The sequence below is a fragment of the Garra rufa genome, chromosome 18, assembly GCF_049309525.1.
Source record: "Garra rufa chromosome 18, GarRuf1.0, whole genome shotgun sequence".
Lineage (NCBI taxonomy): Eukaryota > Metazoa > Chordata > Actinopteri > Cypriniformes > Cyprinidae > Garra > Garra rufa.
Genome location: NC_133378.1, coordinates 28,227,661 through 28,242,089, shown reverse-complemented (window position 1 = coordinate 28,242,089; position 14,429 = coordinate 28,227,661). Strand labels below are relative to the sequence as shown.

General features: G+C 35.3%; 1 protein-coding gene across 2 annotated transcripts in view; it reads right to left on the bottom strand.

The window, feature by feature from the left end:
• dvl1a (dishevelled segment polarity protein 1a) overlaps positions 1 to 14,429 on the bottom strand; it is a 53,768-nt gene that overhangs the window by 24,742 nt on the left and 14,597 nt on the right. For both annotated transcript variants that reach the window (XM_073822543.1, XM_073822544.1), the window contains exons 3-4: positions 10,950 to 11,071; positions 4,521 to 4,633 (exon numbers count right to left, since the gene is read on the bottom strand). In XM_073822543.1, coding sequence (XP_073678644.1) covers positions 4,521 to 4,633; positions 10,950 to 11,071 — 235 coding nt within the window. The remainder of the gene's footprint in view (positions 1 to 4,520; positions 4,634 to 10,949; positions 11,072 to 14,429) is intronic.

Here is a 14,429-nt window from a genome sequence, read left to right as displayed (position 1 = left end):
TGTCTTATCAAGCCCTGCGTGAACTCTGTGTAGTCCAGTTCATGACAGTTAAAGAGATACTTCCTCCAAAAATGAAAATTTGATGTTTATCTGCTTACCCCCAGGGCATCCAAGATGTAGATGACTTTGTTTCTTCAGAAGAACACAAACGAAGATTTTTAACTCAAACCGGTGCAGTCTGTCAGCCAAATAATGTGAGTGGATGGGCACCAGACCTTTAAAAGTAAACAAAAACATGCACAGACAAATCCAAATTACACCCTGCGGCTCGTGACGATACATTGATGTCCTAAGACACGAAACAATAATTTTTTGCGAGAAACTAAACAGTATTTATATCATTTTTTACCTTTGATACACAGCCACGTCCATCTGTCATGTGCACGAGTTTAGCATCCGGCTCGTTACATGTGTACGCGCTCTGGCGTAGTTTACGCAAGTGCCGGAAGCAATCTGTCGCATGTATACAACACTCATTGTGTGCACAGAGATTGTGGGTATAGCGTCTATTCAAATTGGTAATTACTTGCGCTTATCCTGATTGTTCAAACCGATTTAAAGCTAAAAGATTACATTTGCTTGCGCAAACTTGTCCGGGACTTTTCACCGATTTCCCCTTACGGCGTTTGCGTATTCTACGCCAGAGCGCTACACATGTCACGAGCCGGATGAAAAGCTTGTGCTCAGGACAGAGGGACGTGGCTGTGTATCAAAGGTAAAAAATGATATAAATACTGTTCAGTTTCGTGTCTTAGGACATCAATGTATCGTCACGAGCCGCAGGGTGTAATTTGGATTTGTCTGTGCATGTTTTTGTTTACTTTTAAAGGTCTGGTGCCCATCCACTTCCATTATTTGGCTGACAGACTGCACCGGTTTTCGTTAAAAATCTTCGTTTGTGTTCTTCTGAAGAAACAAAGTCACCTACATCTTGGATGCCCTGGGGGTAAGCAGATACACATCAAATTTTCATTTTTGGGTGAACTATCCCTTTAAGGTATATCGAAAAAAACTCAAATCTCTATTTCTCCTCCATCACCCTACATCGCTGTTTTACCTTTTTTGTAAAGAGTGTTTGATCATCTTTGCACGTTCACTTGAAGAGCTAGACAAGACGAAGCTGCATTTCAACTGCATTTTGGCAGTTTAAACTCAGGGGCACCATAGAAGTCCACTATATGGAGAGAAATCCTAAAATGTTTTCCTCAAAAATATAATTTCTATACGACTGATGAAAGAAAGGCATGAACATCTTGGATGACAAGACGGTGAGTAAATTTTCTGTAAATTTTTGTTCTGGAAGTGAACTTCTCCTTTAACAGCTCTATGCATGACTATTTCTGGAGAATAAACGGGGAGCTGACCTGACACATTTCAAAAACTCCAGAGACACACCCCACAGCTACACGACTGCTCCAGACATACCCATGCTAAACGAAAGACGTTTAACTTCAAAGACAGACTCAAAAAACACAAGTATAGTGTGTATCACAACCATTAAATCAGTGTTGGGGAGCAACACCACACTACAGAAGCACCCTGTGGTGGTCTGATGTCTCTAACATGAACATACAGGCACAACGAATATCCATAAATCATCAGTATCTTAAGCAAGCACACAAACACACACACACACACACACACACACACACACACACCAACACCTCCATCTGTCTCTTGTGTCTGGCGGTGTCGCTGCTAATGAAGCTGCACTAATTAATGCACTTGGCACTAATGAGGCGCAAACAGCAGGAGAAATAGAGAGGAAGAGCATGAAATGATTCCAGTGGACAGAACTGGTGAAACAGCGGAGCTTCCACAAATACATCACAGACTGTGGTGAGACGGAAGCAATCCTGTAATATACTTTTCTATACAGTAAAAGACTGAGGAAATATGACTTTGATAATCAGCTTTAGCAATGTAGAAATTCTAGTTAGGAATTTTCCAATCACCTTGAAATCTATTGACAATAAACACAAACCTTTAATCTTTTCTCATTAAAGGCAAAAAAAAAATGTAGGTGCCAAGAACATTCTTTACTGTTGACAGAATATTTTTCCGTGCAAAAGGAAGTTTCCAAATGAGTGACCTCTCTTTACCCAGAGCTCAAGTCAGCATGCACACCAACAAAAATAAACTTTCTGTACTGGTTTTAAACAAGCCAACTTCCAGCAAACGATCACAAAACAAGCAGATTCTGGGGGAAAAAAATAACTACATCCTGCAACACCCTTTGACAGCTTTGGAGCTTTGAAAGTGTTGAAGCTGAAGCAATGACGTTAAAGGAATATTCGAGGAAATTATGTCATTATTTATTCACTTTTTTGGGGAAACTTTTTTTTCTCTTTGTTTTTTGTCTGATCAAAAGGGACAATAAAGACATAAAAAAAAATTTACAAAAGATTTTCATTTCAAATAAATGCTGTTCTCTTTAACTATCTATTCAATGAATTCTGAAAAAAATGTTTCTCAGTTTCCACAAAAATAATACTGATACTGAAAACTGATAAGAAGAAATATCTTGAGCACCAAATCTTCCTTTTGAATGATTTCTGAAGCATCATGTAGCACTTCATTCTGGAGTATTGTCTCATTAAATATTTAATAATGTTTCACAATATCACTGTTTTACTGTATTTTCAAACAAATGCAGCTATGATAAGCATAAGATCTTCAAAAATATATGTAATATTTTTTACTAACTCCAATAACTACATTTAATATAACATTTTGTTCACAATATTACTATTTTACTGTATTTTCAAATAAATGCAACTTTGATAAGCATAAGATGTCTCAAAAATATTTTTAATAAACTTTTAAATGATAGTGTAGATATAAAATAAAATAATAAAATAAAATAAATAAAAAAGAACTAGCTCAACATTTCATATAATTTTTTGTTCATAATATCACTTTTTTACTGTATTTTCAAATTAATGCAGCCTTGATAAGCATAAAATATTTTTTTTAATATTTTTTACATTTTTTACCAACCCCAAACTTTTGAATGTTAGTGTAGGTATAAATAAAATAAAATAAAATAAAATAATAAAGAACTAACTACATTTCATATAAAATGTTGTTTACAATATCACTATTTTACTGTATTTTCAAATAAATGCAACCTTGATAAGCATAAGATATTTCAAAAACAAAATAAAAAAAATGTTCACAATATCACAGTGTTACTGTATTTTCAAATAAATGCAATATTTCAAAGATATTTCAAAAACACCTTTAACATTTTTTACCAACCCCAAACTTTTAAACTGTAGAGTAGGAATAAAATAAAATAAAATAATAAAATAAAATAAAATAAAATAAATAAAAAAAGAACTCTCTACATTTCATATACATTTTTGTTCACAATATCACTGTTTTACTCTGTATTTTCAAATTAATGCAGCCTTGATAAGCATAAGATATTTAAAAAAAAAAAAATTTTTTTTTACTTTTTTACCAACCCCAAACTTTTGAATGGTAGTGTAGGTATAAATAAAATAAAATAAAATAAAATGAAATAAAATAATAAAGAACTAACTACATTTAATATAAAAAATTACTGTACCACTATTTTACTGTATTTTCAAATAAATGCAACTTTGATAAGCATAAGACGTTTAAAAAATATATATTAAAAAAATTGTTCACAATATCAGCGTGTTACTGTATTTTCAAATAAATGCAATAAAACCTTGATAAGCATAAGATATTTCAAAAATATTTGTAACATTTTTTACCAACCCCAAACATTTGAACAGTAAAAAATAAAATAAAATAAAATAAAAACAAAATAAAATAAAATAAAACAAAATAAAATAATAAAATAAAATAAATAACTCTACATTTAATATACAATTTTGTTCACAATGTCACCGTTTTACAATTGTTTTAATGCAGCGCAATAAGCATAATATATTTCCAAAATATTTTACAATTTTTTAACAGTAGTGTAGATATAAATAAAATAAAATAAAATAAAAAATAAAAAAAGAACTAACTCTACATTTAATAGATATGTATTGCTATATTAACAATAATGCACAAAATGCCTTTTTAAATTCATGATTAATTTACTCCATAAATAAAGCAAAATGTCATACTGAAACCATCATCCTTTTAGGAAAGTTTTTTTTTCTTTAAGAAGTTAAACACTTAAAATATCTATATCTATCTATATAAGCTTGGGAATGTTTAAAATGACATTAATTAAACTCGCCTCGCAAAAAAAATAAAAACACGTTTATAATGGCCCACTTGTAAATATCGTGAGCAGTAGCAACATCACATTTACCAACTCAAAAGCTTTTTTGTTGTTGTTGCTGTCTCACGTGTCTGTGCTTGGAATATTTGCCAGACACTAATTACCTGGGGAAACCCCTGGGGCAAGAACTCCCTTTACAAGTACTGTCGTATGTATCATATGTTTCCTGATCCCTGGCACATGATATGTGAAGTGTACAGTGTGAGAACCTCTGTTTTGCTGAGTATCATTCAAAGTCATTCACACTCACTTTCACGTGCCCTCCTGTGAGCTCGCTCCCTCTCCCGCTCTCTCCGCTGGCTCTGGAGAGACTCCGTCCCAGTCTCTGTGTCCAATCCATCCCGACTGCTCACCGCATTGGCACTAGTACAGACACACACACAAAAAGAAAAAAGTGTTAATTATATGATCTCGAAACCACCTCTATTATGCTGAGTCACAATACACTTGGCCACAGAAGTAGAGAAAATGTTCTGGGAAACCTTCTGAAATTATGATTACCTACATTCAATTTCATCGCCAAAAGATATTTAATTGTTTAAGGGTATATGATTTACAGCCATGCATTTTCAGCAGCTGTCACTAGGTATTCAAAGCTGAGAATTTATAGTTTTATTCATGAACTGCAGGCCAGGAGTTTCAAATCCTGCAGGGCTGTGGTCGGGCCCCAGAAGAGCAGGCTGGGGGTAAATGGGGCCGCGATGCACTGCGGGAATGAATAAGTGTATGCGGATACGCCAAAGGCTAGTTATTCTATCAGAGTTGGTAGAAAGCTCAGGGCAGAAAAGAAACATGAGGTTGGTGAGAACAGCTCGCTGTGACACATGCAAAGATTCTCACACATGATAAAACATGAGAAAAAAGCTGTCATTTGTGCATGTGTGGAAAAAAACAGACAGCATTTTTGTATGTATTTTAGCATAAAAACCTGCATTAAATTGCACAAATGCAATGTAAGTCACTTTGGATGAATGCATCTACTAAAAGTATAAATACTTATAAATATAAATGACTGAATATTCAGTACACATTTAGTAGAGAATTTATTGCCATATAGTTACTGTTACCTTTTTTGCATAATTCTTTTAATAAACTGACCGCTATAACAATGCAAATACTGCTTAGAAACTGTTTGCTTCTGAGTGATTATTCATGAACTTTTGCCAGTAATGCATCTCTTCAAGGGCCATTCCAGAAGTAATTTTACCAGAGATAGATTTTCCCATTTAAATTAAAGTGGTATTTAAAAGCAGTGTACTTAACAACTGACATGCACTCACATCTTAAAGGGACAGTTCACCCAAAAATTCTTTCTTTAATTACTCACCCTCATGTCATTCTAAACCTATAAGACCTTTGTTCATCTTCGGAACACAAATAAAGATATTTCTGATTAGCTTTCTGACCCTGCAACAGTACTACCATGTTTAAGGCCCAGAAAGGTAGTAAGGACATTGTTAAAATAGTCCATGTGACATCAGTGGTTCAACCATAATTTTATGAAGCTACTAGAATAAAGTTGCTATTTTAGTTTTCTTTGCAGACAAAAGGTATTCTTGTAACTTCATAAAATTAAAGTTGAACCACTGATGTCACATGACTTATTTTAACAATGTCCTTACTATGTTTCTGGGCCTTGAACATCAGAAAGCTCTCGGATTTAATCAAAAATATCTTAATTTGTGTTTTGAAGATGAGCAAAGGTCTTATTGGGTTGGAACAACATGAGGGTGAATAATTAATGACAGAATTTTCATTTTTGGGTGAACTATCCCTTTAAGATTTCACAAATCCTTTTGTTTAACTTCTACCATTTTTCTATGCATTACAATTTATTTTAATAGCATATTAGTGTGAAGACAACATACAATAAAGTTATTTATAAGGCTTGTGAATATGCTCTGCTAAAATCTATTTAAACCTGGTCACGAACAAGAAAGCAGAAAAACCTTTGTAATTTAATGATACCATTTCAGGGGAAAATATCTTAAACCAAACAAATAAATAATACTTAAATGGTTTCAAGCCTGGAAATTGCATCTAGCCAAAGTTTACTAGCACTCACCAAAAATGAAAGTCCTGCCCCTCAAGCAAGATTAGCTCAAACACAAAGCAGTGTGCTAATGTCTCTCCCTGCTGGATGGAGCATGTTACTCCACCAGTATAGTGATAATTCACCAAAAGTACATCAAAACAGCAAAATGTATATATTAAATTAGTGGATCTCAACGTTTAAGACATTATTAAAAATGGGTCTGGGTCTGTGCTGAAAGCAAACTGGAGGGATAAACAAAGCTAAATGCAAATAATAAAAATCCTCTAATGGCAAAGATGGGACAGAAGCAGGCATTTAGCCACTATTTAGTCTTTACACAGACTGTTTAATGCTGCTTTTTACAGCAATTTACACAGTAATTAAAAACTGTATACTTTGATACTAGAGTTGGGTCAGAACAGGCATAATTTAGCTTGATTCTGTCTTTACATTAAATTTTTAACAGTCTTAAAAGGAACACTTCACTTTTTTTGGAAATGGGCTCATTCTCCATCTCCCCCCGAGTTAATAAGTTGAGTTTTACCGTTTTGAAATCCATTCAGCCGTTCTCCTGTTCTGGCGATATCACTTTTATCATAGCTTAGCATAGATCATTCAATCCTATTAGACCAATAGCATCGCTTTCAAATATAACCAATGAGTTTCGGTATTTGTCCTATTTAAAACTCTTCTGCAGTTATATCGTGTACCGGCGGAAAATGTAAAGCTGCGATTTTCTAGGCCGATAAGATTAGGAACTACACTCCCATTCCGGCGTAATAGTCAAGAAGTTTGCTGCGTAATATGGACGCAGCAGGTGCAGTAATATCACGCAGCGCCTGAAATTAATTATTAGGCCATATTACGGCAATTAGTATTAGGCCATATTACGGCAGCAAACTTCCTTGACTATTACACCGGAATGGGAGTGTAGTTCCTAATCTTATCGGCCTAGAAAATCACAGCTTTACATTTTCCGCCAGTATTAGTACACGATATAACTACAGAAGAGTCAAGTTTTAAATAGGACAAATACCGAAACTCGTTGGTCATTTTTGAACGCGATGCTATTGGTCTAATAGGATTCAATGATCTATGCTAAGCTATGCTAAAAGTGATATCGCCAGAACAGGAAAACGACTGAATGGATTTCAAAACAGTAAAAATCAACTTATTAACTCGGGGGGAGTTGGAGAATTAGCCTATTTCCAAAAAAAAGTGGTGGTGCTTTAAAGGAATAGTTCACCCAAAAATGTAAATTCTGCTATTTATTACTCACCCTCATGTAAGACCTTCATTCAGAAATTATGATATTGTTCATGAAATCCAAGAGCTATCTGATCCTGCAAAGACAGCAACGCAACTGAAACTTTCAAACGGCCCAGAAAGGTAGTAAAGACATCAATAAAATAACCCATGTGTCATCAGTGGTTCAACCTTAATGTTACAAAAGGAAGAGAAGAAATAGTTAAATAACTCTTTGTGCACAAAAAGTATTCTCTTTATTAAATTACAGTTGAACCACTGATGTCACAAGGACAATTTTATCGATGTTCTTACTACGTTTCTGTTCCTGGAACATTTTAGTTGCGTTGCTGTCTATGCAGGGTCAGAAAGCTCTCAGATTTCAGCAAAAATATTTGTATATTTGTGTTCTGAAGATGACAAAGGTATAACAGGTTTGGAACGACATGAGGGTGAGTAATTAATGACAGGATTTTTATTTTTGGGTGAACTATCCCTTTAACTCAACCTTGTAAAGATGCCTTCATATGTGATCCTGGACCACAAAACCAGCCTTAACTAGCATGGCTATATTTGTAGCACTAGCCAAAAATACATTGTATGGGTCAGAATTATATATTTTTTCTTTTATGCCACAAAATCATTAAGGTATTAAGTAAAGATCAAGTTCCATTAAGATATTTAGCAAATTTCCTACCATCAATATATCAGTTAATTAGTAACAGGCATTGCTAAAATCTCCATTTGGACAACTTTAAAGGCAATTTTCTCTTCTTTTTTTTTAGCACTCTCAGATTTCAGATTTTCAAATAGTTAAATCTCTAACCAAATATTGTCAAATCATACATCACTGGATAGCTTATTTTATACATCAGCTTTCAGATGATGTATAAATCTCATTTTCAAATCTCAACTGGTCCAGGGTCAAATATAATCATGAATAATTAGGACAAAATACAAAATCGTACACATTTATAACACAACAGGGACCAATATATTCAATTGATGTGTATTTTCCTTGTACGCTGTACGCTGTGAGCAAGTATACGTTATACAGGGGGGCAGCAGGCAGACGGACGGTTCAGTCCTGGGGGAGATGGAGGCAGCTGTGTCACCCTGCAGAGCCCGCGGGGCAACTGAGACGGGTGCTTTTAATGTCCACTAATCCGGATTAGCTGCTCAAGGGACAGGCGAAAACATACTCTCCTCACCCTACCAAATGTATTCAGCAGGACCAATAAATAATGCACAGCACAAAGAGAGCAGGCGCAGGATAACATTTGGTTACTTACTAATGCTTACAGTGAAGCTTTTATAATGGAAATGAGGGAGATTTCTTGTGGGAGAAACATTCATATTAATTTCAAGCAAAATTGGCTGGTAGTCTGTTAGAGAGATGCGGGGGAAAAGAACTGATGGGAGAAAGGAAGCGGTCTGTGGTTGACCTTCACATGTTCTGGCACTAGATGGCACTAGACACTATAGAAAACAAGTGGTGAGAATTATTTGGTGAGGTGAGGAGGTTACAACTCAGAGGAAGAGAAAAAAAGTCCGAAAGTCAAACATTAGATAAAGAAATTGCAGGGCTTTCACAAAGTGAACAGGTGCAGCAGAGATGCACAAAGAAAGGCTGTTGCAAAATTGCCCTAAAGCTCGTTGATCTAAATTTAGCCTTCAACATCTTCAATATGAACAAAGGGAATATTTAATCTGTGTGTTTGCGGTAGAAGCACAACATAACCAGATATGCAACAGTGCACAATTCTCAAAGCCTTCTTTACAGCTCAAGCAATGTGAAAAGTGTTTCAGAACCCAAGCAAACGGGGACAATTTTATGTCTATAAATATATATATATTAAAAAAATGTTTTAATGTTTTTTAAAGAAGTCTCTTTTGCTCACCAAGCCTGCATTTATTTAATCCAAAATACAGCAAATTATACAGCCGTGATATTGTGAAATATTTTGAATATTTAAAATGACTGAATATATTTTAAAATGTAATTTATTTCTGTGATCAAAGCTACATTATCAGCATCATTACTGATAATGTTACAAAAATATTTATTTATAAATATTTTCAGAATTCTTTGATAAATAGAAAGATCCAAAGATCAACATTTAACTGAAATAAAAAGCTTTTGTAACATTATACACTATACCATTCAAAAGCCTGGAGTCTTTTGAGTATATATATATATTTGGGTAAGAAATTATAGAAATTAATACTTTTATTTAGCAAGGACGCTTTTAAATTGTTTAAAAGTGATGGTACAGACATTTATAATGTTACAAAAGATTTCTATTTCAGATAAATGCTGTTCTACTGAACTTTGTGTTCATTAAAGAAAACCTACTCAGTTGTTTTCAACAGAATAATAATAATAATTATAATAATAATCATTTTTGAGCAGCAAATCAGAATATTAGAGAGATTTCTAAAGGATCATGTGACTGGAGTAATGATGCTAAAAATTCAGCTTTGAAATCACAGGAAAAAATTACATTTTAAAATGTATTCAATAGAAAATGGTATTTAAATAGTAAACATATTTTAAAAAATTTACTATTTTTGCTGTACTTTGGATCAAATAAATGCAGGCTTGGTGAGCAGAAGAGACTTATTTAAAAAAAAAATCTTACTGTTCAAAAACTTTTGACTGGAATTGTGTGTGTGTGTGTGTGTGTGTGTGTGTGTGTCACACACACACACACACACACACACACAATTGCCCAAGAACATGAATTATTATGTGGCCAGCTGCGTATGAGTGGAAGGAGGCATTGCTACATGTCTGGTTAAAGACCTGACCGCATGAAGGCTGGCAAATCAAACAAACACATTGAACTTTGTGAGGCAAACATGTGTCCTATTAGAATGCAGCTCAAGAGAGAAGCGCTGGAATTGGACTCTGATTCACACATGTGGCTCCCGGAAGGACAAGAATGATATTTTCCCTCCAGCTGGATAACAGACATCTGCTACTGCTGTGACTGTGGTCAGGAACTCAGAACAAATCAAATCAAATCAGCGGTTTTGTAATGCTTGTCAAAGTGTGTGTGTGTGTGTGTGTGTGTGTGTGTGTGTGTGTGTGTGTGTGTGTGTGTGTGTGTGTGTGTTTCTATGAGTTCATGCAGATGTATTTGTCTGATTATTCAAAATCACAATGCATATGCATATATAATGCATGTGCAATTTGTACAATGACTTGAATACAATTCGTCTGTGCAGTGATATTTATCATTTAAAAAAACCTTGATTGAGATTTGATTTCATTATCTTTATTTGTCATACATCAGGTTATACCAGGATGTGTCCTTATCAGACCTTAGTGGTAAACTACGGGCCTAAAACGTGAGTAATAAATGTCAGACAAATTATTTGCACGGTATTACTCACTGGAAAGAGGGGGGTCTGGAATCTCCAATCCCTCCAGTTCGCTCCAAGGGTGGTGGCAGCTCTTTGTGGCTCTCTGTGCACTGAGATCCCCCATCCGAATGTGTGCCTTCAGCCAACACCAACTACAGCCAAACACACACACACATACAATTACCCACAAAGGCTTCAGGAAGAAACTCTCCAGACTAACTACTAGCCCTGCATAAATAAGCAGACCAGCAGAAGGAAGAGAAGAGAGTGCATTTGTTTCAGAAGACAGGAGTGTGAAACATTGACCCTTTAAGGCAAGTCAGTTCACTTGGCAGACTTCTCAATAAAGGCCTTGGGCAGCTAGTTCAACATATTTCAAATCAGCAATAAAATATGACCACAGTGGTATTATTATTAAAGCATACACTGCACAGAAAAAAATCTGGTTAGTCCAGAATTTCATGCAATGGAATAGTGAATAATTCTATGAGTGGTCCAAAAAAAGGTGCCTTATAATGTGGTAAAGAGCTTTCATGGTCCAAACAATAGGCAGTAGATGTGGATACCTGAGGCTACAACCCTACTGTTTATATTCTCTGCATAAATCAATTATAAAACCTTCAAGTACGGCAGAAATCCAATGCACTGTTATAGCTGTTATGATCATGTTATGGCACACCGAAGGTCTCTGTGTTTGGACAGTAGGCAGGGAAGCTCATATTTTAGTGCAGCACAGCTCAATGTCATGTATCTCAGCATGTCTGTGCAGCTCTCTGCAGCTGGAGGCTCGCTTGAGTCCACTAACCTGTATTTTGCACCTCACATCAACTCTACTAAATTTCAGAGGCACTTATCAGAATAATTATTATGCCTTGCTTTTGCTGCCTCTTTTATGTGTAAATATTTAAACAGTCCTGTATTTGTATGAAGTTTAATAATGAAAATAAAGTCACAGATTGCAGATCAATTTTACTTCTGTATGTGACGTGAAACAGGGCATATTTAATGACAAAAATGTCATCGAACAGGAGGGTCATTCCATGTTAACTCTACCAGAGGTCCGTGGCTCAAATTTTTGATTTTGCTAATACTTATTTTGAAGAAAGATAGACGTGTATAGTGATGAAAGCCAAAATATTAAATGTCATTGATGAATATTTACTGAGTAATCCACTATTTTGTAGAGGGAGGTCAAAATAGCAAAGTTACTGGGGGGGGTAAAAATGACTTCAGAAAGTTGGCAGCATCATCTTATTTTTACTCAGAGATTGGTAGTTCTATTAGTAAAATCTGTTGACTTTAGCAATCTTTGTTGCATTATGTGCCAGTGGTGACCATTCAAAAATGGGGAAACAGCACTTCTTTTATTGGAGTTTTTCTCCAATGTTTGCATGCCTGTTACTCATGAAGTATAAAAGATATCTTAGTGGCCTTTTAGATATTTGCCATTTGGAATCTTTATTTTTAATGCCCTATGAGATCCGGTTCCAGAGATATTGAAATTTAAATATGGCTTCAGGAGTAAACTGTTCAAATGTACACATTTTCCGTGGTCATAAACCAAATGTGGGTCAGTTTGAAAAAATATGACATCTTTTCTTTTAAAGAGGAATGTCTGAAAACAAATAATGTTAAAACTAGAGATGTATCTCATTCTTTTCTGTCAAGACAACTGCATTGAACATACCTGTCTGAGTGCCATAAATATTCTTTGTCCAAAGTTTGTGTGCCTATAACTCAAAAAGTATTAAAGATATTGCTACATTATTTTAGATCCTAGTTCTTCATAAACTTTTCAAGGCCCTACATTATTCTATTCAGTCCTAAAGATTTGAGGATCTCAATGAGGCTCCATATCCAGATTGTTGAATATTACCCATTTTCAGTGGTTGAAAACCAAATGTCAGTAATGTCCAAATGTCAAATGTAGTAAACTTTTCTTTTGGAAACTTAATTTTCAAGGCCCTACATCATTTGGTCCCAGAGATATGGGGATCTCAGTGAGGCTCCATGTCCAGAATGTTGAATGTTAATTTTCAGTAGTTGAAAACCAAATGTTGGTTACTTTGTATACAGCTAATACGCATTTTATTTAAAGAACAATGCCTGGAGAAGAAATAATGTTGAAATTAGAATGGTATCTTGTTTCCTTCTATTAAAACATTTGCATAGAACATAGCTGTCTGAGTGCTAAAAGTGCACAAAAATGGTCAAGTTGAGGCACATTACCTTGCTTTCTGTAGTCTGTTCATAAGGTTCTATATTCGAATCAGTTTCAGGTATAGGTGGAAGAAGGGATTTTGTTACAAAGCTTAAACATGCAGTATTGTAACATGTTTGAAACAAATGTTGAAATGCCTCATAGGGAGTGTGGTTGCTTTCGCCACACATTGCATTCACATCAATAAACCATGATTTGCCTAACCTGGATTAATTATTAGATTTTCTTTTTTTATTGTTATTAAATATGAAGCAGTCATAGATCAAGTAGTGTCTAATGCTAAAGGGCATATTTGTCCAAATCACTGACATTACCTCAAACACCTAATGTCTCTGAAAAAATTAACACTGGGTAATTCTAAACCCTAGGAAAATGGAATCAAAGGTAATCTTATTTTACATTTCACACTGTTCATACTTTACCTAAAGTTAACAATAAATCTTAATGACTAGATAAACACAAAAGTACATTTGGTTTTTGACTATTAAAAATGGGTGAGATACTAAATTTGGAGCTGCACTGAGATCTCGGTATCTCTGGGATTGAACCATACAGGGCATTAAAAATTAAGATTCCAAAAGAAAGGTGTCACAGTTCTGTCAGTTTATGTCTGTTCTTTTGGTTTCTCCCATTGTCTCCCCCTGTCATTCTGTGATCATTTGGTTTTGCCCTCGTTTATTCTGATCCCCATCACCTGTGTTTAGTAATTAGTCACCCTTTATTAGTCTGTTTGTTTCTTGAGTTCTCTGTTGGTCTTTGCTTATGTTACTCGTTATTCGTGTGTGGAAGTATTCTGTGTTCTTGCCAGTTCCTGCTTGTATCTCTGAAGACTTTATTAAATGTAAATAGTGTTAATTGTTTATCTTTTCTCGCTTCGTCCAGCACGTACAACTACAACAGAAAGACCGACCGAAACAGTTTGTCCGGCACCTTTCCCTGCGTTTATTTTCCCGTTTTTTTTTCTCAGTGTATTTTTTTTTTCTACCCATTTGTTCATCATGGACCCCACAGTTCTCCTCATCCTCCTGAGGCAGGGGGAACGCTCTCTTGAGGACCACACCCGTGACTATCTCCTCCTGGCAAACCATTCCAGCTTCCCGGATAGCAGCCTCTGTAACTACTACTACATCGGACTGAACACCACCACCAAAGCGCTGCTATCCGGGGAGGGTCCTCAAGAGAGCCTGCCGGATTACATCGAGTGGGTGCTGGCGTCCTGTCAATCATCCTGGACCATCGACTTCGTCGAAGAGGACGTCAGCCCCACTCCAGACCCAGAACCCAGCCAA